Source organism: Zosterops lateralis (assembly GCF_965231275.1).
Source record: "Zosterops lateralis genome assembly, chromosome: 16".
NCBI lineage: Eukaryota > Metazoa > Chordata > Aves > Passeriformes > Zosteropidae > Zosterops > Zosterops lateralis.
In genome coordinates this window covers 3,642,289-3,670,166 of record NC_139776.1, presented here as the reverse complement: position 1 = coordinate 3,670,166, position 27,878 = coordinate 3,642,289, and the positions used below count along the sequence as shown (strand labels likewise).

At 43.7% G+C, this 27,878-nt stretch overlaps 2 protein-coding genes across 4 annotated transcripts; both read right to left on the bottom strand.

Annotated features, from left to right (window-relative positions):
• Nucleotides 1-244: 244 nt before the first annotated feature.
• NPEPL1 (aminopeptidase like 1) lies at nucleotides 245-13,569 on the bottom strand. Its single transcript, XM_083872997.1, has 12 exons — nucleotides 13,404-13,569; nucleotides 12,352-12,537; nucleotides 11,056-11,226; nucleotides 8,394-8,483; nucleotides 7,648-7,729; nucleotides 7,319-7,461; nucleotides 6,686-6,763; nucleotides 4,069-4,169; nucleotides 3,246-3,369; nucleotides 2,724-2,900; nucleotides 1,926-2,036; nucleotides 245-1,164 (listed from the first exon to the last, which is right to left on the bottom strand). The coding sequence occupies exons 1-12, from the start codon at nucleotides 13,551-13,553 to the stop codon at nucleotides 1,006-1,008; spliced, it is 1,572 nt and encodes a 523-aa protein (XP_083729123.1). The 5' UTR covers nucleotides 13,554-13,569; the 3' UTR covers nucleotides 245-1,005.
• Nucleotides 13,570-16,290: 2,721 nt separating this feature from the next.
• On the bottom strand, nucleotides 16,291-27,015 carry STX16 (syntaxin 16). Of its 3 annotated transcripts, none has more exons than XM_083873473.1 (8): nucleotides 26,919-27,015; nucleotides 23,220-23,327; nucleotides 22,157-22,297; nucleotides 21,372-21,534; nucleotides 20,370-20,461; nucleotides 20,069-20,212; nucleotides 19,471-19,551; nucleotides 16,291-18,382 (listed from the first exon to the last, which is right to left on the bottom strand). In XM_083873473.1, exons 1-8 carry the CDS (start codon nucleotides 26,997-26,999, stop codon nucleotides 18,278-18,280), a joined length of 915 nt encoding a protein of 304 aa, XP_083729599.1. In that variant the 5' UTR covers nucleotides 27,000-27,015; the 3' UTR covers nucleotides 16,291-18,277. The 3 variants fall into 3 exon arrangements, with proteins under 3 accessions (XP_083729599.1, XP_083729598.1, XP_083729600.1); XM_083873472.1 differs by having other exon boundaries at nucleotides 26,865-27,014; XM_083873474.1 differs by lacking the exon at nucleotides 26,919-27,015 and adding an exon at nucleotides 24,558-24,575.
• Nucleotides 27,016-27,878: the final 863 nt, after the last annotated feature.

Sequence of the window (27,878 nt, the reverse complement as noted above, 5' to 3'; positions counted from 1 at the left end):
CCAAACTAGTGAGCTCCCTGTGGCTTGTACAGAAACTCACCCTGAGCATCCCTGACTGCTGCTGAATCAAATGAAGTGAATCACAAAGTTCTGCAGAACTGCCCCCCAAACTGCTGCAAGCTGTTCCTCTCTCAGCTCTGAGTGCTGGGAAAAAGGAATGTGAACAGGGTAATGATGTTGTACACAAAGTTTTGGAGCACTCAGTGTTCTCAGAAATGTAAATAACACCACAAAACACCACATGGGATATGTAAGCTTCTTTAATAATAATAAATTTATTAAGTGGCAAGAAGCCACTCTGCTTTGTAAACCGATTTTACTCAATCACAGTCCCTCTATTGTTTTCCTCATTTAACATGAATACATTCTGTAATTTGTATGTGAAACAATTACATAGAGATATGTCCTGAACCCTTCTTGCTGATTTTACTGGTCAGAAGAACATTAAAACATGCGGAAACAGCACCTTATTAAAACTATAGGCCTCATCTCATCTCCTTTGCTGCTAAGCTAAACTGTCTCTGAATAAGCCAAGTCTACAGAGTTTTTTTTCCCTTGTCCTGTGTTCTGAGATGTAGTGGGGCCTGCAGAAATCTTTGATAAAACCTCACATATAATAAGTAGTTCAGAAGGCTTTGTAAGCAATAGCTGCAGTTGCTTCTTCAGACTAGAGGGAGCTTCTCATGCATTAATGCACTTAGGTTTTGTGAGGAGCTCAAAGGAGGACGTGGCCTCTTCCTGATATAGTTAGTTGAGCCTGGACTCTGCACCACTGATATTGTTCAGCAACTGTGTGCACCAATAATTTAAAAAAAAAATAATAAAACCCAAAACTAAACAATACATCAGGCTGTTTTTATCAGAAACAAGTAATACATCTTATCATGATAGTAAAAAAAAAAAAAAAAAAGGAAAAAGGGCGATTTCTGACGTGTGACATTTCATTGCTTGAGAACAGATCAGTGCAAAGTGAGGTAACCCCAGAGCTGGCAGGGCCGGGGCACGTCAAACCAGGCGCCTTCTCTTGGAGTCCCTCTCCATCTCCTCAGGGGGAGAGTCCCCATTGCAGCCCAGGGGAGACACCAGGTTCAGCAAAGGGTCTTCAGAGGCCCCTCCAAACAGGGACAGCAACAAAGCCACGCCGTAGCCAGTAGCTCGCTCACCCTGGAACAAAACAACAAAACCAAAACCGCTCAGTTCACACTTGCAGGATTTGGGTAGGTTTTGACTTGGCTGCTCATCCAACAAGAGCTGTGGTGGTCAGCAGCCACAGCCAAGCCCTGCTCTGTGCTGCTGAATCCTCACTGCCACTGGAATCTGTCCCAGCTGGATTAAGCCAACACATGAGAACAGAGCTCCCACTGACTTGTGGGTGGAGGGAGGCCAGCGTTGTTCAGGGCAGGGGATCTCCCACCCAGCCTGAGCATGGATTTGGAATATGAGCTGAATAAACGGGGTTTTTTTAAAAAAAGAAGCAAATGGAGTGAATTGGCTTGGTTTTTAGGGAAAAAAAAGAATATACACAAGTTCCACCAAAGGGAGGAAAGAAAATCTTCAAGAGGGAACATATTTTTGGAAGGATGATCAGTTCTGGTCAATCATCTTAAAACAACATGGTTGAAAATGGAAGGCTGGGATCATTGCCATGAACAGAGACCAGGCAAGTTGTCAATGCTCACAATGATAAAGATGTCACTGATTAAAGTGGCTGTTGGAATATTTTAAAACCAACATGAAAAATACGAACAGATGAAACTACCAAACCAAGAAACTCGCAACGGAGACGAGTCAGTGCTTTTCTAAAGGACCCTTCCCCAGCTATTTCTGTCACTCTGAACTGGATGGACACAACCCCAGAGCTCCTGCAGGCAGCAGTAGGTGTGTTTCCCCAGCCTGTGTGTCCAGGGAGGGGCAGGAACACTCACAGCATGCACAGGAGCAGCGATGTCGATGTGCACCCACACCCCAGGCCAGTCAAAGCCGATGTGAGAGGCAATGAAGAGCCCAGCACAGGAGCTCGGGGTGTTGTCTCGGTCCTGTGGGAGCAATAAAAATATCAGAATCAAAATCAGACTCCTTGGGTTGGAAGAGACCTCCAGGATCATCATCATCAATAGAGTTGGTTTCGCAAGCAAAGAAAATGTAAATGGTTCATTTTGCCTAGAGGAAAGACAGTTACACAAATCTCATTCAAAGCCCAATGAATGGCCCTACAATAGTCTTACAAACCAACTTGACTGTAAATCCTTGACTCAGTCCCTAGCAGCAGTGTAGGCCCTGCTCAATTTGTCTCCAGCCCACACTCCTGTCTGCAGTGCTTTTGGAACCTCACTGCACACTGCAACTCTCAAATGCAGCAAAAGCAGCTGCAGCAATTCCATCCTCAGTTTCCTGGTTTCTGCACTCCCAGCTGCTTTCCTTGCTGGTGATGTATGATCTGAGGAATGCCCATCTTGATTTACTAAAAGTTCCCCATCCAGGAATGCAGCATTCATTTAGGGTCATGTTCAAAAGGCAAGCAGCCCAAAAATACCTTTGCAGGAGGTCACTCTGTTTAAACTGACAGCCTGCAGAGCCTCAGGTGAAAGACCCTGAAGACCAGGACAATATGGGCCATTTCTAAGAGGTGCTCCCATGAAGAGCTTTCAGCAGGCCAGTTCATTGTCTAGGAAACACCCATTTTTATGTAATAGAGATATTTAAAAGAAAAAAATAAATCTTACTGCTACAGAGTTCTTCATATCAGCTACAGCAGAGGTAAATTCACTGAAGTGGAGCTCAGGACAGTACACCAGAGGATGCACCAAGTCTCCACAGTTCCTGCCAGCTTTAACACAAGCCTTTTCCCACTCTTCATTATTGGTAAGGACAGCAGCATGGTATTTTCCTGTAGCAATTCCCTGGTGAGGTAAAGGACAAAATCAGGAAGAAGTCACCTTCCACCACTTCTTATCAATATAACCTTGTATAAAACAGGAACAGGCGCTAGAAAATAATGGTGTTAAATTTGTACCTTAGTGGTACAAGGGTATTACCTGAAATGGAAGCCATGGACAAGAGAATCCTGATCACTATTAACAAATCAGTTCTGGTAATTCTAAATTGAATTGCAAACATGGAGCACTGGCCCGCTTACATCAGCTGCTGATGTGATCAGAACACCCCTTTTAATTCAAATATGCAAAAGCAAAAAAGTTGCATAAAGAGCAGAAAAGAAACTGAGTTATAAATGTAAAATGCTGTACCTGAGCTCCAGTAAGAGTGGCCATATCCAGAATGATATCAGCCCCAAGGTCTTTGCAGGCGTAAGCGACTCCATCAGCCAGGATCAGGCGACCTTCTGCATCAGTGTTATTGATTTCCACAGTCCTGGGAGGAAGAGAGGCCCTGTCACACTGGAGTGCTCCAGGATGGAAGTCAGGACTCACCTGTCTGGACTACAACACTTCAGAGAGCAGCCTCAGGCCTCATGTGCTTCTCTCATTTGACTCTCCAAGTCTGTAGGGCTGCTGTATCCCAGTTCCAGGCATCCAAACAGAGCACACAAGGAAAAGGGAAATGGCAGTGCTGCCCTCTTGGCAGGCTCTACTTGTTGTTTTTATCAAAAACAAGTAATACACCTTATTGTATTTTGTGTATATATATATATATATATATGCACATCTTATTGTCCCAGAATCTTGCTGGGATTCTACAAATTACTGCCAAACTAGTAATATCTGTCCTTAAAAGAAATTCTGATCCATTGGTGGCCTGTCTTTGCTGCTTTGCCACATAGTGTAGCTGCAGATGGACACAGAAAACTGGTTCTACTACAAAACCTGAGTGCTTTAAGGGAAATGCAGTTCATGATATACATGTATTTTGATGCATATTTACCTACCCCACAGGAAAAATCTAAGCACACTTAAAACTCATTACTATAGATGTCTGAAATGCAATTATCAATATTTAGGGAAGCTGATTTAGGGACAAATCAAAATTTAGCTTCACAATCTGCGTGGGTCTCAGATTAACAGAAAAATGATGTTTGTTCTGTTTATGGGAAAGGGATAGATACAATCTTACTTTCCAGAGTAAAGAACATGAATGTCATCAGGTCTTGTTGCACGTGGTCCCACTGCATTCTCAGCCAGACAAAAAACAGCATGAAGATTGTCCTTAAACCCCTGTAACAACCAGAGGGGAGAAATGGCTTTTGATTCACATCAAGCTGATTTATTGGGACTGAAATCAGTGAGGGATAAAGATTTCTTGACAGCAATGCTACAATTTTCAAAGGAGATCTGGTGGGGGGTTTGGACAGGTGGGTGGGTGCTCGTTAGGTTTTTTAAAATGTGTCATTTTTGCTGGGAGGCACAGAGCATTTTTAACTTGTTTTGGTTTGGTTTGGTTTGGTTTTTTTTCCCCTTAGCCTCCTCTCTTCTGGTTTATCTCATAATGTTTTAATTTTGCTTTAAAGTCAAGTGCTTATGTGGTTATGGATGGTATTTTTAAATGGATGATGATTCTGTTATTTATACAGCAGTTGTATTGTGTGGAGGGATTCTAGGAACACACAGGGAGTCAGCAGCATTTAACAAATGAAAACATTGTTCCTCCTTAACTGGGACAGTTAACCTTAACAACATCAAATTCTGGGGGAAAACCTGGGCCAGTTTCACTCTTAATCACTTGATAAAAGTCTGTGGCTGAAGAAATCTGGGCTTGCTGAATCAGCTCATATTCTGGTCCAAAGGGCAAAGGCATCAATCAAAACATTTCAAAATAACAGGCAGCATTTAGAAGGCAGGAAGTAATTCCAGTTTCTAGCCCAGCTGGTGGGCAAACAGCATTGCTGGAGATGGACCTTCCCTCCATGACCCAGCTATTCACAGAGTCTCACTGCACTGCACTGGATTTTTCTCCTCCAAGAGAGACATGTTGTTAATCTACTGTCAAAAAGTGACAATCTATTTCCAGTATCAGTTGCCTTTTTCTGAACCTCATTCTGCCTGCAGCTCTTCAACAACAGGATTCACTGTGCTAACATGCAGGATCATGTTAACAAGAAAGAAATCAAAAATTTAAGTCAATGTTTTTCTCTTCTCCCTTGTGTTGGAAAGCTCACAGTGGAGGAAATGCATCTTTCTAGGAAAAATCACTGGTTTAATTTTGCCATCCAAAGCCTTTTAAAATCATGTTGTGTAAATGTTGAACAGCATGCAGGCAGATATTTTATGAAGATGGAAAATAACCTCTGGTCCTCTTCCCACTGAGCTTTCTATCCAACACACATTTCCCACTTCAGTCTCTGTGACAAAGTATAGCTCACTGAAACTTCTTCCACCTTTCTTTTATTCTTAGAAGGATTAAAAAAAAAAAAAGCCTTGAAACAGTAACAACAAGTTCTTCTCACTGCCTCTCTGAACACATCTTCTGCAGGGACGTAATTTACAGGTCTTCTCACACAGGACTGTAAAATTAAGCATTGAGTTCATTCTTTCATTTTTACACATAAAGACATATAAAGATTTCTCCAGGCTCAGTTTGTCCAAACACATCTCTGACAGTTTATTCACTGCTGCAGCAATTGTGTATGAACTGACAGATCACTTGTGCTCACATCTACTGGAACTGTGAATGGAACTTGTCTCCGTGCAGTCAGTCACACACAAAACTGCTCTGGAACCACTGAAAGGATGTTCCCCATCCATGGCTATCCTCAAGTCTCTCAAAGCAGCACATTCCAGCTTCTGTCCCTTGCACACCTCTGACATAATTTTCTGAAGGATTTAGTTATGCAAGGTAGCTCTTCTGCCTGAGATGCAGCTCACAAATCTGTTTTCAATTTGAATTCTCAGCAGATAACTGTGAAGTTTACAATCTTTCCACATCAAACATGCTGTTAGGGCCAAGCCACACAGCCAGACTATTGAGAAATGGGAATTTGGCACTGATCAGCCCCTGGACAAAGCATCCATCAGATCCATGCATTAATCTGCAGCAGTAAATATTTTTTGAACTTTGGATACTCCTTGGAGGCAATAGCTGCTCTGTCAGCAAGACTCAGTCACTGGATTTGTGGAAAGGGCAGAGTTTTATTGGCAGCAGCCACTTTTCCCCAGTTTGCATAGTTAAAGTGCAATAGGAATATTTGCAATTCTTCATATTTCAATACCTGGCTTCTTCTCAGCTCCCCCACTACTTTCTGACCACAGAAACAAACCAACAAGCGGCTCCTGATGACACTAGAGCTGCTATTTCCCCACTAGGTTAATATTAGATCTGGCACAGGATTTAGAATATAGAAAGACTTCATATCCCAGAGTCACTCATCCCCTTCTTTGCTAAGGTGACAACAGCTGCCCCAAATCCCACAGCTTAAACAAAATCAGCACTGGATAACTCAAGTATAGATCTGATTCAAGGAACTAGAAACCACTCAGTCCACAGAACAAACTCTGAAATTCAAGGCAGACCCTTAAAAAAAATCAGCACTCAAGGAATTTCTCACAATTCTAAAGATCCCAGCAAAGATGTGAAATATTTTCCTGGAATAGGAGAAAGAGCAGAGTGGCTCAAGCTCACTAAGAGCAGAGGCAGGTCAGAACTTCAGGATTAGACAGGCTTCTGTCTCTGGGAATATATCCAAGCTCCTTGGCAGTGCTGGGATACGCGATATCAATTAACACATTTTACTTACTTGCTTTACAGTGGCTTTGAAGGCACCCAAAATAGCAGCTGCTCCACCACAGTCTCGTTTCATTCCAGGCATAGTAGTCTGTTTAAACAGAACCATAGAATTTTTTTTTTTTTTTCATCTTTGAAAGAGAATTTCACAGTAATGCCAGGTAGAATCAGTGTTTCTGATGCTTCTGAGACTCTGGTTTTGACAGTGCTCAGCTGTCAACCACACAAACAAGGAACATGAGCCTCTGCTTATTGGTGGATCTGGTTTTGGAACTGAAAATTACTAAACCTGGGCTGTTAAACTGTTAGGAAATTAAAAAAGAAAAACATTGTTTATAAGTTTTACACTGAGGCCAACTCCAATGGGTTTTGGTTCTATCTTTGAAACCAGAAATTAAACATCTTTGTTCCTGCTTTCTACCTTTCAGCAGGCAATATTTAAAGGGCAAAATATCATGTCGCTATTGAGTTGTTTGAATCCCATTTGGTCTTCTCCCCTGATAGTTTGTGCCCATATGGATGACAATAGATCAAGCATTTAACTCAATAAAAAGGTAGTTTTGTTTCCTACAGACATTATCTGAACTGCTTTCATCAGAAAACAACAGTGTAAGCAAAGGCAGCTGCAGAACAAGTGTTTCTGTACCTTCCCCTTGATGCTGAGGCCTCCAGTGTCATACACAATACCTTTGCCCACCCAGGCAATGGTCTGTGTGGCACCATCTGGAGTGTGACTGAGAACTGCCAGGGCTGGAGGATGCAGAGCTGCCTTTCCAACTCCATAGATACCTGGAAAACAGAGAATTAAACCTGTGGGGAAGAAAGACTGCAGGGAGCTGCTGTGGGTATTCTCTTGGAATACTATGGGCAATAAAACAGTTTCAAAAACGTGCAAATGAAACATTAAAATGGAGATGGCAAAACATTCTAGTCATCTGCTAGGAAAAAAATAATGGAATACTCAACAAGATGTACCTCCAAAGCCTCTCTCTTTCAGCTCCTCATCTCGGATAATGGTAGGAGTAATCCCAAGATCCTTGCCAACTTTTTTGATTTCCTTAATAATTCAGAAAAAAAGGACATTGTCAGTCAATCATCAGGACACATTTGTGCCTTTCCACACAAATGGGTACCCAGTTAAGGGGTTTTTGTGATTTTTGCATGGATACACGTACAAACATTCACAATTTTGGGAGTGGTGCTACTTTTCCAATGGCCAAATTCCACTGACACATCCTTGACTTACTATGGCATGAAATATAAATTTGACCTTTAGGCTCTGCCAGTAAAAGAAATCTTCTGAGGTAAAGGACAACTGTTCACTCTATGGGACCATGATGTAATGGGACAGGAATAATTTCATTCTCAACAGCTATCCAGATCTATATGATAAAGCTCATTTGGAAATACATCAACTGTCCCACAATTTCAGTAACTCTGGTCACCATCAGGTTTAGGACAAGAATCCAGCGCCATGACCAAATGAAGAACTCATTTTCTCAGCTTCCCAGTGCCCTATTCCAAGCTGCAAACTCTGCCTCCTTCCAGCTTTGCACAGTTCTATGAAATATGAAAGGCCAAAGAAGAGCCTCAGCACCCCAGTTTGATTCTCCTCCCGCTGCTGACACACAGCTTTCACTGAGAGCCAGCAACACTGGGGTTTGATTACTGCAGTCTGGACTCCCAATGAGCAATTGCCACTGATCAGGAGCATCACCAACCTCCAGGAAGTTGTCAGTGTTCATCTCGTTGCAGGGCGTGTCCACGATGCGCGCGGCCAGCCGGACGCCCTCGGTGGCACTGGCCAGGCACTGCCAACACAAGGGTGACAACAAACACAACCTGAGAAGGGGCTGGGCCTTGGCACAGCTCTGCATTTATCCCTCTGCAGCCAAACACCACGTGTGTGGTTCCTCTGGAGCATGTTAATGCTTAACTGCCACCACCACCACCACAGGCACTGCACGGTTAAACAGTGTCAGCCAAGGTAACCATTAGTTTTTGTAGGTGTTCAGCTTATTTTTCTATGTGTTTTAATTTTCTGTATTCCTTTACCCAGCAAAGTGGTGTTGCAAAATTAGTATCTTTCTCCATTATCAAAGGGAGACCAAGAAGGCAATGTGAGGTGGAGGAAAGAAAGATAAGAGGCAGCTAATTCAGGAAGTCACAATGAGCTTACGGGCAGCTGGGGTTGGAAACCTGCAGGGATTGTGTAATCTGCAACATGGGAAACTGCAGAGTTTGTACAGGGCAGGCAGAGGGGCTGAGGGCAATAAAGATTACTGCTGTGAGATGTTCTGTAGGGCAGGCCCATGGGGAAACTGGAATATTTCATGTTTGTGTAAAACACGCACTGTTTCCTGATTTCTGTGGCAAAATGGGCTGAGCAAAAACTTATCTAAGCAAGAGGGGACAGAATCAAAATGGTCAAGCAGCCTGAGCTGTTTCCTTACAGAAGGATCCTCCTGGCAAAAAAAGGATCATGAAGACACCAGACACCAAGCTTCAACTTTTAACTCCCATGAACTAACAACTTGAAGCTGTAAGACCAGGGAGAAGGAAACTTTGTGCAAGCTTTCCAGTAGCCACAACTACACTGAGGACCACACACAGCACGAGGGTGAGTCAAGATGGGTTTCACAGGAATCTGAGGTGTTGGACACTCACTCGTGCTGAGAGATCTGAAGTTTGGCTTGGCCAGACCAACCTAAGGATTCCATACATTTGTATCCCAGCACACTCCTAAACCTTGGCTTGCTTTGGAATGGTGCCCAATTCCCTGCAATTACTTCTGATTACTTTACTGTCCCTAAAGGGGCAAGGACCTCCTTCAGGAGCCAAGCTCTGTCTGGAGTGATTCCCTGCTAGGGCTGTGCAGGTAAAAGGAGGTGCTCCAACCCCAAGGCCAAGCCCCAGAGGAACAGCATGACTTCCAGAAATAAGCTGTGCCTCTGTTTGTATTTCCAGAGTGCTCCAGAGAGCCTGGATAATGGCAGCCTTTAGTAAGTGCCTTGTAAAGCTCTGACAATCCCTGCTAGTCCTCACCATAAAATACACTGTACAATGCAGTAGGTGTAAAATACAACATGCCAAGGGAGAGGTTTAGATAAAAATGTCCTACCACACGCCTCTTCCCTGCTCTGCATTAGCTGTCTGGTGCTGGTTGAATTTAAGGGGTGCAAACTCAGCTAAGAGGAAGCCAGTAATATTTTTGGCATTGACATCAAGGGGAAAAACAGGAGGTAGAAATAATTGCAGCTTTGTTTTTAAGTTAAAAATAACCCAAGTGGTTTGGAATCTACCTATCTGAAGGAACTATTTTTGACACCAGCTATGCTTTTTCTGATTTGGGGCATGGAAAAATGGAGTGATCAAGAGTTGTACTCTCAGCACGCCTGTCTTTGCCACTTTGCTGAAAACTGGGCTGGCACCATTTTCTGGGGCCAAATCAGTTCACAGAGTAAGGATGAAGCACAGAGGGAAAGATACTGAAAAAAAAAATACCCTAAAGCTGTAATTCTGTGAATTTCAAAGGCAGCAACACCATATCCTTTGTCAAATCCACTGCCAAAACTTTCAAGGGATTTCTGTAACCTCACTGACTGATCAGCTAAGGAAGTATTCATCTGTACTAAAGCACAGAGCCTGGAGCACTGAACAGGGAGTTCCCTCACAGATTAACTGCAAACCTTGGAATAGCTTTTAAGTTTATGGATCTTGAAGAGGAATGACCTGGCATGCCAACAGTTACCTGATGGGGAGTTTCCTCTCTGTAACAGTCAAACAAGGGAAACAGGGTTTGATTTTCTGCCATTGAAAGATGACTTGGACATGTTTCACTGTCATGTACAGCTCATCTCCAAGCGGTTTTGTTTCTTAGGGTCTTGTTTCTGGCCACAGTTCAGCCAGAAAAACTCAGCCAAAAAGGTATATCAGACAGAAATAGCAGAAGCCATATGTGATCCCTGTTAAGAGACTTTTAGTGACTTCACTGTGATATTCACCTGCACAGTCACACACAGCTTTTGCCTGGGTAGAAAAAAAGTGAGAAGCCCATACACAAAAAGCAGTGTAATATCAAAGGCCAAAACCAGAGTTTGTATCTGTGATACACGTGAGAGAGAAGACATTTTCTTTGTGCTGTTTGTTTGGTGTTTTCCACCCCTGAAATCTAAATTCTGAATAACACCCTCAGCATCTGCTGCAGCCATATATTCAGTATTTCTCCTCACAGATACTGTGAACTGACCAGCTTCAAGGAACCCTGAGCTAAGATAATTATACACCACCTATCCCAGAGGCAGCTTGAGACAGATGCACTTGCCCATGCAACAAACTGAAGGAAAAGCTGGCCAAACCACCCCCCTCCCCAAAAAATCTTACTTTGAGCGTGGCCACTTCCATGGGCCCGTTGTTTTGGCCAACCAGGAAGAATTCCACAGTCACAGTTTTCTTCTCAGTGCGTCTGGAGGCGCTGGAGCGATGTGTGAACAGGGGGAAGGCCCTGGCCAGGGCACAGGCTGAGGCAAAGACTTCAGAGCGCTCACACACCATCTGCAACAGCAGCAAAACATGTCACACAACACTGCAAGGATGCACTTAAAGGATCTGTTACCTTGGGGAACAGGGGGAAAAAAGGAGGTAGTGGGAAATAACCGAGCCCCGAGTCAGGACAAGCTCATTCATCGTGTTTTGCATGGTCAGAGAGGCAGAGTGAAAGTGCCCCAGTGACCTGGTCCAGCTCATTTCCCATATGGAAATGAATTACACTGCTGGAATTAGTTCATCCTTGTAAAGGAGCTGGAGACTGCTGTAATTATACCAGTGCAATTAACACAGGTTAGCCTAAACATCAGGACCAAAAAAGGCACAGGAATCACCAATATGTGCTCAAAACCATTGTAACAAAGACAGATATTATATGAGAACATGAAGGCAGAAATTGCATGAGAATGTGGCTAATATTAACCCCAAATTTGTTAACAGGTAGATTATTTTTCTGAAGTTCATTATGGAAATTACCAATGGAAAGATGTTTTAGCTAAACATTTTCAAAGGGTAAAAATGAAGCAGAGTTTCCCAAGTGAAGAGTACTATTAAATTTTGTCACTTACATTGACTGTATGAGTCTTCTCCAACAACCCACAAATCTAATATTAACTGAAGAACCCACAGAAACAAATAAATTCACCAGGCTCATATAGAAGATAATCCAAGAAGTCCAAGAGCTAGTGCTGCAAAGGACTCATACTAGAGTATTATTTAAATTATTTGCATTACTTAAAGTTCACTGAACAACGCAAGCAAGGCACCACTCATGGGTTCTGTGATATAGACATAACACCCTCCACTCGGGCTACATCAATCTCCTGAAGCATGTGCTGACATCCCAAATCCCAGTTTGGAAAACACCACTAATGGCTCACTTTGCATGGGCATTCCTGGATGAAGATGTTCTATACAAATCCAGCCTTAATTTCCTCCTCCTAATGTGCTCGAGCACGCACGAGGCACTACAGCCAGGCCTTGCCTACATGTCAGTGCAAAACCACTCATGTCAGCGTAATTACATCAGTCAAACTTGTCCATGTCCAGTCTCCTTGGAGACAGCTACAACCCGGAAAAGCCAAGAAAACACTCTCTAGACATTTCACCAGGAGCGTTTGGAGAGCCACTTACAAGGATGCATCTGCTGACCCCTCCGGGCAGGCAGTTCCTGACCAGGCGGGTGATGAACTGTGCTGCAGACGGGCTGTTGTGCCGGCTGACCCTGGAGGGCAGCGCGGCCACCGTGGCATAATTCAGGTACAGGGGGCAGCTGTCCGTGGGGTTGGGGTTCAGAGTGCTCAGAGCAGACTGCCAGATCTGGGGAGAAACGGAGGATTTAAAGATTTAAAGACAAAGGACTGTGCCAGACTTTCCTTCCCACCTCGCTCCTGCTGTGTGTAGGCACTTTGCAATGACAGGGGTCGAGGTGTTGGAAACAAAGAAATTGTGCACAACAAGCTCTGGAGTGAAAAGAAACAGGAAATTTGACAAACCCGTTCATTAAACCAGAAAATATAAACGTACTTTCCATTACAAGCATCTCCTTTAAGGCATATGAATTACAATCCAAACCCACACTGTTTAGTGCACAGGCTGCTTCAGAGCTTTCTTAACTTGAGACAGTTTTCCCAGTGATAAATAGGAGGGCTGATTTACTAGCTCCGAATTATTATTCCACGCAGCAATTTAATTAAAAACAAACAAAACCAAGAAGGGTAAATATTGTCTTAAGAGACCGGGGAGCCCTGTATAAAAAAAACCCCTGCCAAACATCCAGCGACCTAAAAAAGCCGCAATGCAAAAACGTTTATCATTCTACCACAAGCCATCAGCACCACTAAACAAACAGGTCCGCAGTGGCTGCGGGCGGGGAGGGGGCTCTCAGCGCTCACTGCAGCCGTTCCCTGTTCCCTCCGGGAGGGCGAAGCGCCTTTTCCCCGCCCGGGTGGGCACAAGGGCTGAGGGAGAGGCTGCCGGGGCGGCCCCGCCGCAGCAACAGGCTCGGCCCGGCCGGGCCCGGGGGGTATCGGGGGCACAGCGGCGCTGAGGGCCGGGCACAGACCGGAGCCGAGCAGCCCCGCGGGCCGGGGCCGCACCACGAGGCGGCCGGGCCGGGCGGACACGCGGCGTGGGGGCCCCGCCGGGGCTCTGAGGGGGGCGCGGGACCCGCGGCGCGGCCTCACCTCCTCGGTGACCCGCGGCTGCAGCTTCCCCCGCAGCTGCGCCCAGGGCAGGCGGTGCAGGTTGTGCAGCTGCCCCAGCACGAGCAGAGGACGGCTCTGCGGGTCCGCCTCGCCCGCGCTGGCCTGGAACTCCAGCTGCACGTTCGCCATCTTCCTGCCCGGCCCGGCCGCGCCGCCCCGCCCCGGGCCCGGCCCCGGCTCCGGCTCCGCGGGGCGGGGACGCGCCGGTGCCGCGGGAGCGCTGGGCACGGCCAGGGCGGGCTGTGGGCACGGCCAGGGCGGGCTGTGGGCACGGCGAGGAGCGGGCTGTGGGCACGGCCAGGGCGGGCTGTGGGCACGGCGAGGAGCGGGCTCTGGGCACGGCCAGGGCGGGCTGTGGGCACGGGATGAGGGGGCTGTGGGCACGGCCGGGGCAGGCTCTGGGCACGGGATGAGGGGGCTGTGGGCACGGCCGGGGCAGGCTCTGGGCACGGGATGAGGGGGCTGTGGGCACGGCGAGGAGCGGGCTCTGGGCACGGCCAGGGCAGGCTCTGGGCACGGGATGAGGGGGCTTTGGGCACGGCCAGGGGAAACTCTGGGCACGGCAATGAGCGGGCTATGGGCACGGCCAGGGCGGGCTGTGGGCACGGCCGGGGCAAACTGGGCACGGCCAGGGCAGGATCCGGGCACGGCCAGGGTGGGCCGTGGGCACAGAGATGAGCGGGCTCTGGGCACGGCCGGGGCAGGCTCTGGGCACGGCGATGAGCGAGCAGGGGTGTTCTGAGGGTCTGCTCTCTCATAGTGCGCGTACACGGTGGGTTGAATAGAATAAGGTGTTTATTCTGATCTTAAGCGCCTCCCGATTAATGTTCGGCCAGCGGGCAGTTATGGGAATGTGCTGATTTGGAAGTGCCCCACAGAGATCATCGAGTCCAACTCCTGCACAGACACTTCAATCCCAGCCGGTCTCTGAACGCTCCTGGAGCTCAGACAGGTTCGGTGCTGTGGCCATCCCATGGGGGAGCTGATGATGCTCATTGATCTGCGGCCAGGAAAGCCGGGAAGGTCTGTGCAATCTTCCACCTACGCGGGAAAAGTGAATTCTGATGCACACAATGGAAATACATCTAAAAAACCCCCCAACGCCCGCCCCCCCCCCCCCCCCCAAAGCCAGGCTGAATTCCAGAAAAACCCCCAACTTTTTAAAGTCTTTGAAGGGACATCACAGAAACTTTATTGAAAATAAAAGTTGTAGGAACATCTGTTGCAGAGGTCGGTCGTGCATCCTTCACAGACATGACAGTAACTCAATATACAGGCTCCAACTTTAACGAGTGTCTTTACTGAGCCACAGAAAATACACTGCTCGGGGGTCCACTGTTATCCCAATATATAAGATCAGCGTGGGAGTGAGAAGACACACAGCAATTACTTCAGGATTGAGACATTCCAAAGATTCCTCCAGGCAGTGAGCTCCCAATCACTGAGTTCAAAATCTGCTTGTTCCTGCTGCTCTGAGAGTCCAAAACCAGCACATTCCCTGAATCCACAGCATCTGAAAAGCAAATAACACAGTAGGAAACACTCACCTAACCCACAAGCCTTTTGTTGCAGCAAAGGAGGGTCCTTGTGAAGGGAATGGACTGAGGAAATCAATTTTATCTACAGAAACTCCCTGTGAATGTCCCACCACCAGCAGCTGCAAACGTTTCTATTGGTCTGAGCTTCAGCAGAAGCTCAGCAAGGACCTATGTTCCAGTTATTGATCCTCTACAAGTATTCATGGAATTAAGCCAGTAAAATGCAATCTTACACAATCCATCATAATTAATATGCAATATTATAATGAATTCCCTGTTTTAATGAGTTGTCTTTAAGGCGGCTGTTTGGTTTGGGGTTTTCTATATAGAAAGCATATCACCTATCCAAGAACTTAAAATCTTGAAAGGCTGCACCAAAAGCAGAGTTTCCAAACACTTAAGCAAAAGAGTTAAGACTCCTTTGTGTTGTGGTTCATAAAAGCAGACCTTAATGCAATCTAGGCAGAGAATGTGACATTAAGTGTAGATACTCCAATTTTTAGCACATTCCAAAAAAATCAGCAATTCTTCCACTTTTCAGTTTCTAGAGTAAACTTGCAGTAAAAATAAACTTGCTACTACAGTGCTTTTAATACTGTCCTTTCAGCATATAATTAACTTGTGTTAACAAGTTGCAGCTCATTTTTTTGCACGCTGACATGCATTTTAATGGAGAAACTGTGTACAAGCCAACAGCTTTACAGGCCATTCCCACCAGCTGAGGAGACACAAATCCTTGGGAGATACTTTAGCCAGGCTGTTCTATTCTCCTGCAAGGAATCTGAGCTTCCATACAGGCTGAGAAGACTCCAGCAGCCACGAAGAAGCCCCAGGCTGAGAGAGGGTCCCAGCTTTGCCTGCAGCAGCACACAGAGGTCTCCCAGGGCTGGGCAGAAGCAAAGGCAGGAGGCTCAGGCAGCTCCTGGAATACCTGAGGAGGCAGCAGCTGCTGTGGCTTTTCTGGGCTTTCACTGCCCAAAGGCACAGACAGATCCCCTTTTGTGGGGATATTCCCACCAAGCACAGCATCAGGTTTGATTGAACTGCTGACAGTTATTCAGAGTGACTCAGAATAAGCCACACACCAGCAGTGATTTAGAATCCAGCCTGTCCCGAGTTTTCTTCCTCAAGAGAATCGAGCTTCAAGAAATTCCAGCTCAAGTTATACAGGGCACTTGACATGTGAATTTAACCTCATTAAAAATGCATTTCTTCATACAGAATTTGGGTAGAAAATAGGTAGACAGTGGGCATAACTCATGGGAAACAACTCTCAACAATGCAAATGACATTGTGCTACTGAAGGTTACTTTTTTTAAAAAAAGATATTTCACATCACTGCCACTTTATTATGAACAACAGAAACATGTTAACATCACAAAAGTATGTTTCAGTTTATAATTTAAATTAAAAAAAAGAATAATTGCCCAATTAGGTTGGAAGTGTTTTATTATTTCTTTGAAACCATCTGCCATGATAAAATGTCAAAAGCACCGGTCAAGACAGAAATAAATAACACGATCTCATGTTAGAGAGAAGGTTGCAAATACAGTATATTAAATTATAGCAATTTGCTGCTTCACACCAAGTGATGCAGACAGCACAAGGGAGAACAGTAGTTTTACTCATGATCATTGAAAGATCTATCACCAGAACAGGGGAGCTGCACACCCAACACAAGCCTCATTCTTCCTTTCACCAATTTACTTCACTAGTTCAATGAAGTGTTTGAACTGGCAGCTTTGGTGGTTCAACATCCCCTTTCTCTAGAGGTAACAAGAGTGGTACAAAGCTTTTTCATAAGCCCCACAAAAAGCCAAGGCTTTCAATATTTTTGCAGTCTTTGCTTTCAGGTCCATCCCTGAAAATGGTCAGTTTAAAGCCACGTCTCAAGTCCTCTTTAGCATAGAGTAAAGAAACTCGGGGCAGGCGACAGATGCAACTTCAGTGTCATAGTGTTTTGAAACTGCACTTCTGGGGCTTGGAGCAGAGCATCTCTGCAGGTCTGTGGGGAGCACTTGTATCAGTGAAAAAAAATGAAGGAAGTTACAGTCCCTTTGGAAAAAAAAACCCCAAACCCAAACATATAAAAAAGCAATATTAAAAATATTAAGACAAGGCCTCTACAATTGCACACCACTTCAGGCCTGAATTAAATTAAGAGTATTCTATTACTTATATGTTGCCTTAATTTCTGTTGCACGGCCTGCAGCAAAGTTTTCCACTGAAAAAAGCAGCGGAAACACCAAATTCTCCACTGAAGGCCCTGCATGACATCTCTGATGGTCAGTAAAAGACCACAAATGTCCTCTTCCAGGCAGACATTTGAAAGAGAATTTTCTGTCAGGGAAAATGGATGTAATATGTCCTGTAGTGAAGCCACTTCTTATACAAAAACATAACCCATATGGACAAATGCACTGTAAAATAAACAACTTATACAGCAGCTACAGTTTGAAACATCCAAGACCCACTGCAGCAGGCCAGAGAGATTCTCTTTTTGATTTTCTACTCCATTTCTTCAGCTTAACTTCACTGTTTTAATGTAATGTCTGTACTTTAAACTAAAAAAATAATGCATGAAAAATATATATGATCATCCCAATGAAGGTAAATTATTCCCATGATTACTCAAGCTCAGAAAATTTTTTAATTAACTAAACATGTTAAATTATGCCAGTGATTACATCTTGTTATTTACAAGATCAAGTACCACTGATTCTTAGTAATGGTGCAGTATCTAAATTAAGATCACGGGGTTGGATTACGTTCTGGTTGCTAAAAGCTTTCCTTTTTAGCTGTCCATCCAGTTCTTTAGAGTTTTTGAGTCTGGAAGAAAGGGCATTCAATCAAACAATTTTGTGTCTCAACAAATTTTACATCAAGATCACTTTTTGATGTCCAGTCCCATTGACTCAGTAACATGGTTTAAATTTGAAGCCTGTAACAATTATGACATAAGAATATAGAAGACAACACATTTTTGTTCACAGTAACACACTAATTACTGTAGTCACTGGTAAACTTCAGTTTTTAATTATTTTTAAGTACTGTTTCAAAATACCTCTGTATAGAAAGCCAATTTTTTTTTGTGTGGGAGCATCAAATTTCCTGACATTTTCCATATAATCCTTACAAACATCTCACAGATCACCAAACTTGTACTTTGAAGAATTCTACAGAAACATTGCACAGACGTTGCACCACAAGGGCTCGTACATTCAAAGGCAGCTTTCTGGAGTGCAGGTCCATCCATTCACATTGGGAAAAAAGTTCACAGAAACTCCAAAAATGAGAAAAAATGAAGCAAAAAACCTAGTGTGACTTTACACCAATAAGAACAACAATAAGGACAATTACTAGAACAAACAAAATTAAAATAACGAGCATCTTCCGATTCTTCTTTTGATACTGCTCTGCCTATAAAACAGAGAGGAAAGGGTTTATAATTACATTTCTGCAAGGCTGAAGTACAGATTCTTGTTTAGTGTAAATGAAGTCCATGTATTTCAAACTGTTCCTTGGTAACCTGACAATTCATACAATGTATATTGTGGGAATTTCCACACAGTAACTCTGATCTGCACCAGAAGGTAAAAGTGCACTTTAACCGTGTTAAAGGCTCAGTTTGCTGAAATAAGATTCCTGTATGATATTTGAAGGGCATTAAAATTCACAACAAACTTCCTTTTTTTTAATAGGCACATTTGTTGTACCTGGTCAGCTGTGCATTTTCATTTAATTTCAATTAGAACTGAAAGCTTTATTTTTGAGTTGGTTCTCAAATTTTCTGCTTCATTCCTTTGTTGTTTTAACTATATTTTCTCATCCCTTTCCTCCTTTTCCCAAGGGAATTAATAGGACATAACATAGAGAAAACTGTCCAAAAGCTAAATGAAAGCCTACTAATAGAAGCTAAACAAAACAAAGTTTGTATTTTGTTTTTAATTAAAAAGCCTTCAAAATAAAACCAAAACAAAATGACCACAAAACTCTGACCTGCTAAGATCAATGTTTTTAAAACTTTTCAGGTAGGTGTTCATAGCAAAAGCTTCACATTAAAGCAAGAGGTTGGACCTGACATCTAACAAGTGTTAAGAGATGGTAAGAGAAAACATTAATAATTATTCCTTCTGCTCATGTGATTGAGATAATGTTTTCAAACTAAAATCTGCAGTGAGGTACCCAATAACCAGCCCTATTCCCAAGTGCCTGGCTTTTCAAACAGAGAAGGAACTGCAGACAGGTCCCACCAGGTCAGCAATATAAATATCAAAGCACATTGGTTGGATGCCCAGAAAGTCATTTAAGAAATTAACTCGAGGCATCAAGCATGACATTAACAGAAGTTATATGGAAAATTCCTCCTAAGGTACAGCTGGACATTTCATACTGTACAGAAGAGATTTCTAAAAGGGACAATGTCTAATTGAAAACTAACTTAATAGCTATTTAATTATAAAAGCTTATTAGATATGCAAAATGGCTTAAGTATTCCATCAGCTTACCTTATGCAGTTGTTTTAGACCCTCTTCAGTTTTCATACATGACTGTTCAATATTATAGTCAATTCTATCTAGAACTGTTCCCTAAATAAAATGGAGAAAACAAGCACCAAATTGAACCTAAATGAACTCCATAAAGCAAATGTTATCATAAGCAGCAGAGTAATTAACAAGACTCACAGCAAACAGCTCATGAACTATGTAAACAGTGAACTTTTACAGAACTAGTTGGGACTTTAACAAACAAGTTCCTTGCTCAGTTTCTAATAGCAGCTCTGTCACCATCTCACATCACATCCCTAAAAATCATCTTGATTCCAGACCAGTTGCTCTTGGCTGACACATTTACCATAAACTGAATCTCTGGGAGAAATAACCAAGAAAACTTTGGCTTTAGATTTTTTTTTTGTTGTTGTTGTTTTTTTTTTTTAAAGTTTAACACACATCACCAGTTGAATTATTATTTACTTATTAACTCAGCCTGTGGCATATTTCAAGCAGAGGAAACCTGAGCATGAAGAAATTAGGAGAAGTGAGTCTGGAAGCCTTAACACTACATGGAATGTTCCCATTTCTTACTACCACTGTGCTGTCAATGTACCTGTTCTACTATCATTGCTCCCAGGTCCCTAAATATTTCGTTGAGATCAGAGATTGACTGCACAATCTGACGGATTTCTCGTTCCCTCTCTTCCACCATCAGCGTGTTTTGCTCCACCAATGCCAGCTGGTCATCTGTAAAACCCTGTTGAAATACAAGATTTACATGTTGAGCTAATATTAACAGCATGAAAATATCAGAAATAATTAAAAGGATAATAAGATTTCATAACTCAGACAGATATTTGTAATCTGAGAAGAGAAAATGCAATTCATATTGAATTAGTGTGAAAACAACTTACTCTATCATAAAGTGTATCATCCTCCCCATCATCCATCAGTGGGACTGAGGTGTCAAAGAAGTGTTTGGACCTTTCTTCTCTATTCTTCATACCTGTAAAAGACAAACTATGCTTGAGCATGATATTTAAGGACATTATAATCAGGGTAAGGTCTGAAGCATCAGACAGAAAAGCACAAAAAAGAAAATCTAAGTAGTAAATGACATAAATCACAATATTTAAATTCTAACTGTCAGGCTTATTATTTAACAAAAGCATAACAAATTCAACAAGACTTGAAAGACTGATTTTTAAGTTGTTATGTTCCATGAAGTTAAAAATTTAGGAAGGTTAAGAGCCTTAATGTGTGATCACTCCAGGCTATTTTGTATCAATGTCTCTTAGGAACACTCCTTGTCTAATGATCTTCAGTTCCACCTGTGCCATTTATACCACAGGAGGAAGAAATATCAACACTAAATTTGAAAATAAAGTTTTTGTGGGTTTCTTTCAAGATTAAAATAATCTGACTCAGCTTAAAACAGAATCGAACAAAATTTTACTTTTAAACAGAAATGGTCCACTTCCAATCTGTTTATGGATGCAGAATTTTAATTTATCACAGACTAGCTCTTATGCTTTATCTGTCACAGCCTGCCATCTGCAGCAGCTATCATGGCTGAAGACCACTGGCTGCTTCTCCAGTGTAACAGATTCATCTTTCCAAACCACATTTTGCTTTGAGGAGCAAAATGCATTAAAAATGTGGATGGATGAAATACTGTTCTGTTGACATGCTCAACTATGACATTTCTTATTTAGCAACAAGAAAAATAAGTAGAACAAAGCAGTCTGAACATGGGCTGTGAACCAGAAACTCTCCAATTCTAACCTCTACTTATTCCTGTGTGCATCACTTAACCCTTCTGTGCTTCAGTCTTCCCAACCAAGAAAATAAGCACAGCTCAGTGAGTGCTTTGCACAGCAGGGGCCCATGATTACTGTCACATCTCTTATGCTTACGTTTGAGATAGTCAGACTGTGCATGCCTAAAGTTGGTGGAGAGGTCCTGAAGGGACTGTGCTAAGGAAGACACTACATTCCTGAGAACACGAGCTTCTTGTTCTGTACAAGTGCGTGACCTGCTCTGCAACACCTGGACTGCTCTCTGACATCTGTGGAATAACTGAGAGAACAATTCCATTAGTGGGAAAACACACAGCAGCATGGGCCTTAAACAGCACATTGCAAAAGTGCCACATTGAAGGCCAATATTTTGGTTTCTACATTTTTAAAAGTAATTTCTTAATTTTTCTTTAATTAAAAATTTCTTAATTTTTCTCAATTAAGTAATTTCTTAATATTTTGATTTCTACATTTTAAAAAGTAATTTCTTAATTTGCCCCGTGCAATGTTTAAAAAGATATGGAAACAGAACATAAATGAACAAATAACTTCAAGCTAACAAGGTAGCAGAGTAACACAACTCCCTCTGACATTTGCTTCATTAAAATTAGCTGGACTGCAAGCCTTAGAATAGACATCTGCAGACAGAGATTTCTCTGAGATAACTGTAAATTTGATTTGGTTAATCTCCCAGTCTTGTTCCAAGTAGAAATTCAAACAGGTAAAGGAAAGAACAGGGAGGTTTAAATGACTTGTTGGGAAGTTCAGAGCAGAGCCCAGGACTTCTGGCTTGCTCCAACACTGATCACAAAATAATTCCTTTGCTCAGAGCAAACCACTGCCTCATCCTAATGCATTAAAGATGTGCCAGATGGAGGTTTAGGACCCAAAGCACTCTGTACCTGTGTGATCTCCTGGGTTGTTATTTCTATTGCCCGTTCCTCCTCACTGCTGTCATCCAGTGTGGGTCTGTTTAGATGTTTATCATGAAGACTGGCTAATTCTTTCATCTTCTGTTTAACCCTGGCAATATCATATTGAATCTAAAACAGAAAGCCCAACGGGAAGAAAGGGAATTAATTCATGCTTCAGGGGAAAAGGTTCTGAGAAATGTTAGACAAAAATCATTGAGAGAAATCTGTAACATAAAAGGCAGACCAAATATTATTAAAAGCCACATAAAAAGTGACTAAGAAACTGAATACTCTTAATAGACTTTGAGTTTGCTACTTTTTAAAACCTACTCACTAATCTTAGACAAGACTACTGCTTTCAAATATGCTTCATTAAGTTGGAATAATATTTTTATAATTATACAGCATCACAGCAAGGAGATTTAGCCAACTTCCAAAAAAATAAATGAAAATTCAGGTCACACCTTCAAGTCTGTCAGAAACTGAATGGCCTCAACTCAGCAGTAGAAGTTAAATGCTGTGCTTTCAACCAAGCAATTAAAAATAAATCTGTAAGGATGATTATGATAGCAGTAAAAAGGAGACTAAGCATCTTTTTGTACAATGGGTTCTGTCCACACAAACTGATGAGCCAACGTGTGGTCTGAGTGGACATTTAAAAAAAAGGATTTTCTTAAAGTCAAGAATAGCTTCACACTCCACATACTTGGAGTTTTTAATTGGATGCTTCCAGAATCCCTCCCTTGCATTTGTCTAAATATTTCCATAACTTGCAAAGGCATCCAGACTGCACAGGTAGGAAAGTTCTTCTGCTAGGAAACACTAATATTTCCTGTTTTCAAACACTGAACTGCTCATCTCCACCATTTTAGGGTCTATTCAACTGGACCTCTCACCAGCTTTAAACAAAAATTCAAACTAAAATCTTATCTGAATCTTTCTTCCAATACTATCTCTGTTACAAAACTGAGGGAATGTGAGTGACAAGACTAACAAATCCCTTTATAGGAAGTGCAGGTGTGTGCTGGGTGTGCCAGGGCACAGCACCCACCTCGTCTGCCCCGTCCACCCATTTGGGAGGCAAACGCTTGGTCACTCCGATGGCGGCCTCGGGGTCCAGGCTGATCCCTGACACCAGGGCCATGCGGTCATCAGCCAGCTGCAGGGGGGAAACACAGACAATTAGCTGATTCTAATTAGATCCAAACCCTTGAGCATCACAAAAAGTGCCTGTGTGCCTTCCCATAGAAATTAACCTCAGAGATGTGTTTGATCGTAAGCAAACGTCACATCTCCTGGTTTGGCCCTCTGGGCTAATGACCCACACCCTCCCACCTCCTACAGCATCTGAAAGCTCAGAGTTGCCCTCAGAATAAATTCTTAGCAAAATTTCCAGGAGGAAAGATGGTATTGCAGTGAGAATTCAAGTAATTCTCATGTTGGTACATTTCTATGGGACAATTCACAGCCAGTGTTGCAGCAAAGTTCATATTGGGCCTGGCAAGTTGGAAAACTGCATTTAGGAAAATCTCAGAAAAAACATCTGAGATCTGTTTTTTTGGCTGCACATCCCATTTGGATTTTTTCTTCTGAATTCCTCCCACCCTTTCCTTGCCACTTCCTTTGCTTCCAGTCAATTTTCTGTTTTCCAAACAACAACATGTGGCTTATATATATTATTTTTTTTTCTGATCCCAACCATTCAAAACCCACCATGTTCCCTGAAAGTGAATAAACCAAAATTTTAACTGCTTGTTCTCAAACAAGGTTATTTTGAAGAACAAACACTCTTGCAAACTGACATGGCTAAATCACTTAGTTAGTGATAATTCAATTGTGCTAAACACAAATAGCCAAGGCAGTACTGGAGATGATCATCAATTATGTCACTTACAACATTAACTAATTGGGAAACATTAACTAACTTGGGAAGGCTTTCATACAACCTCTTCCCTTCCTAGTTTCTTCCAAATTTGTAATTTTCCTTTATCAGGCCTGGAAAGTTTTGTGGTTCCCTACCCCATCCCTTCTTAAAAAACAATCCCTCCTCCTTCCTGAGCAACTCTTTCTTGAAAGCAATTTCTTTATCCCTGACCTTATTTCCTGATCAATAAAGTTTGCATAATTTATGCACAGCATGAAGAATAGTTAATGACTTCACTGTGCAAAGTCACTCCACCCCACGTGTGCACAGTAAGTCAGACTGGTTCATATATTTATTTGTTCATAATGTAACATCACAAAATGCTTGTTTTCTCTCTGCCCTTCTACTCTGCACAGATATTTCATCCTGTACAGTGAAATTCTATAAATCAGCAGAATAAAGAAAGAATATTTTAGCTCAGTGATGTAGATGCACCATGGCAGAATAAAAAGTGAAAAACAATACCTCATCCAGCTCCTGAAGTGATTTGTGGATCCCATCAGCCCCATCCAGTTAGAGACAGCAAAAGATAAAAGGGAAAAAAAAGAGACATAGGACAGATATAGGGCATGGTCAGTTGAGAAAATACTGATTTATTTTTAAAGCATGATGGTTTACCAAGAACAAACAAACTGGTTTTTGAGACATGGTTAATCAATAAATACATCATGATATTGCATTTCAAGTCAGCATTTTGCCTAAAGCACCAACTTTTAAAAGAAATATTTCAGTTCCTTGGTAAACAGCAAGAACATAAGAAATCAAGTGCAGAGCTTGGTTTGTTTTTCAAAGTAAGGTTTCTAAATACTGAAATGTCAGGCAGAAAAGCTGCAGTAGAACACAGTGAAGAATGACAGCAAGGGCAGTCTGACTGCAGCATCCTCTGGGTTTGACTGTGATTGGAGGGGGCACAGAGAAGCTTTTGTAGGACATTTATTGAAAAGCACCCCAGTTCTCACAGGATCAAACTGCAAAAGGAAATGTTCAGTCACTTCTGTACACACTTGAGCTGTGCTCTGCTCTCAGGGAACATTAACCCTGCAGAGATCTGAAAAAACACACAAGGACACAAATCTGCACCTCCCCTGATCATCAGTCCCTGCACTGGGCAGGGGGTGTGTGAGCAAAAGACATTTCACTGCAAGATTCACAAAGTCAGACCTAAAATTGGACAAAAACCCTTGTGGTTTAACAAAGCAGCATCAGCTGATGATCTCTTATGAGATTCCCCAAGATTCCCTTTTGGAACAGGGCTCTACTGTTAAAGATGCTGCTTTGATTGTCTGACTTTAGGGATGTAACTCTTGCCAGAGCTCTCACAGCAAAGGATTTCCCGAGGAGGAGGCTGGGGATGAAGTCAGGGAAGCTGAAATCCTGCAGGTAAGATTTGCCACCCTGCCCTGCTGGCACCCAGCAGCTCTGCCTGGGGGCACCACCCAAGGGAAACCTGCAACTCTGACAGCAACAGGCCCCCAAAACCATGGAAGACAAACAACTCACACTGAGAGTGTCACACTTCCTGCTGGAACAGCTCACTTGGAGTGACTGTGGGACTCTGAAATGCCCACCAGGGCCAAAAATTACTCCTTTATTTATAAAATTACACTGCAGAGATGGACCATTTCCAGGCACTGAGAGCCTCCACTGCACTAGAGTGAGCAGCCCTGCAAAAAGCTTCAATTAAGGTTAACAAACACTGCAAATAAATATTTGATGCAGGTGCTAAATGTTACTGCACTGGCTGCTGAGTAAAGTGAAGTTTCATTGTTCAGGAGTAGTGAGTTCAAAATATCACCACTTTTTCTAGGTGATATTTTTAAAAAACCCAAGGATCTACAGAAGTGACATTTAAAAAAAAAAATTAAAAATGAACAAGGACTAAATGCAGAGCCAAAGTACACACGTAAAATACAAATTACTGTTGACATTTCCTGTTCTACAAATGCAATTTAATACACAGCTTGTAGGTGTAATAAAGTTAGCAATGAACAAAGAGCATGGAGAGCAACAGGAAGCACAGCTTTTCCTAACAAAAATGCTTTAATGTAAAGCAATTTGGAGTGATGAGACTGCCAGCAGATATTTACTGGTGGCTATGACAAATAAATGATGAGTTTAATCAGAAAGTGTGAAAACCTGAGCAGAGCTGAGCTGCCAAGCAGCCCATCACAGCCTGACTAGCTCAAAACCCAGAAAAAGTTACAGAAATTGCCTCTGAACCAGTAACTTTAGGTAGTTTCTGCAAAGAGGAGTTACACTAGAATCTACTGACTCCCCTCTCTCACAGATGTGTTCGAGTATTATTTGTATTTAGGGATAAATAAAAAGGGTAATGAATATTTGGAACACGTTATGGATAAATTTAAGCAATGGGAATAAACTACACCAGTGTATTTAACAGTGCCCACAGTGAGGGGAATAGAAGAGATCTGCTTTATGAATTTATTTCTTTTTGGAGGTAAGGAGGCATCAAAAACCTCCTGTCAACGCCAACACGAAGCTGTTAGACCAGCATTTGATTTATTACGCACGAAGAGAAGAGAGACACGAGCAGCGCGCAGATCTCTTCTATTCCTTTAACGTGAGGGAGTGGGAAAACAGGAATCAACAGGGTGGGGAGGGAGGGGCAGGGGGAGGACGGTCGGGGGCCGGGGGGGTTTGAGGAGAGGGCTCAGGGTCAGGGGGAACGGGCGGGTGAGGCCGGGGCGGGCGGGGCACGGCGGGGCCGCCCGGGGCGCGGCCGGTACAGAAGGATGAAGGGAGGAGACTCACCGCAGCAGCCATGCTACGTGAATTCAGAGGGCTGGAGGAGCCGAAACTACTCACTTGCTCGGCCAGCAGCTGCCGGCTCTGCACCGCGTTGTTCCGCAACAACAAGAACGCGTCCGTGAGACGCCGGGTGGCCATGGCCCCCCGCCCCGCCGGGCCGAGCCCAGCGCGGGGCCCGCGGAGACGCGGCGGCCGCCCCTCGGAGGGTCGGGACGGAGACCCGTCAGAGGGCCGTGAGCGGGACCCCTCAGAGGGCCGGGGCCGGGCCGGCCCTGGGCGGGACCGGGACCCCCCAGCCCGGGCCCCCGCGGCCGCCGGGCGCCGCCATCGCCCCGGCCCGCACCGGCACTTCCGCGTTGTGCAGCGCCCGCCGCCTTCCGGCCGCCCGCCCGCGCCGCTCCGCCCGGCTACGCGGCCGCGACAACAGGGTTCCGGTGTCCTTCGGGGGCCAGGGCAGCAACACTCGCGTCCGTGTCCATCTACATGTCCGTGTCCATCCACACGGCCATCCCCATGTCCATCCACAAGGCGATCTCGACATCCATGTCCATCTGTCCCCATGTCCATGTCCATCCACAAGGCGATCTCGACATCCATGTCCATCTGTCCCAATGTCCATGTCCATCCACAAGGCCATCCCGCTGTCCATGTCCATGTCCATCCACACAGCTGTCCCCACATGTCTATGTCCATCCCCAGTCCATCCCCACATCCATCCTCATGCTCTTCTCCAGTCCGTCCCCACATCCATCCCCTGTCCAACCCCATGTCCATCTTCATGTCCATCCCCAAGTCCGTGCTCCATCCATCTCACATCCATTCCCACATCTATCCCTAGTCCGTCCCCAGTGCAACACCTCATCCATGCCCACATCCCATTTGGTTTTTTTCTTCTGAATCCCTCCCACCTCTTCCTTTGCTTCCAGTCAATTTGCTTCCATTTCCTTTGCTTCCAGTCAGTTTTCTGTTTTCCAAACAATGACATGTGGCTTATATATATATATATATATTTTTTTT

Excerpts from the sequence above, each read along its gene's own strand:
- NPEPL1 (XM_083872997.1), bottom strand. The coding sequence starts at position 13,553 with ATGGCGAACGTGCAGCTGGAGTTCCAGGCCAGCGCGGGCGAGGCGGAC. Across the intron at positions 12,538-13,403 it reads AGCCGCGGGTCACCGAGGAG|ATCTGGCAGTCTGCTCTGAG; the intron begins GTGAGGCCGCGC and ends GTTTCTCCCCAG. Across the intron at positions 1,165-1,925 it reads TCGCTGCTCCTGTGCATGCT|GGTGAGCGAGCTACTGGCTA; the intron begins GTGAGTGTTCCT and ends GTTTTGTTCCAG.
- STX16 (XM_083873472.1), bottom strand. The coding sequence starts at position 26,999 with ATGGCCACCCGGCGTCTCACGGACGCGTTCTTGTTGTTGCGGAACAAC. Across the intron at positions 20,462-21,371 it reads ACAGTCTGACTATCTCAAAC|GTATGAAGAATAGAGAAGAA; the intron begins GTAAGCATAAGA and ends TGTCTTTTACAG. Across the intron at positions 20,213-20,369 it reads ATGATACACTTTATGATAGA|GGTTTTACAGATGACCAGCT; the intron begins GTAAGTTGTTTT and ends GTATTTCAACAG.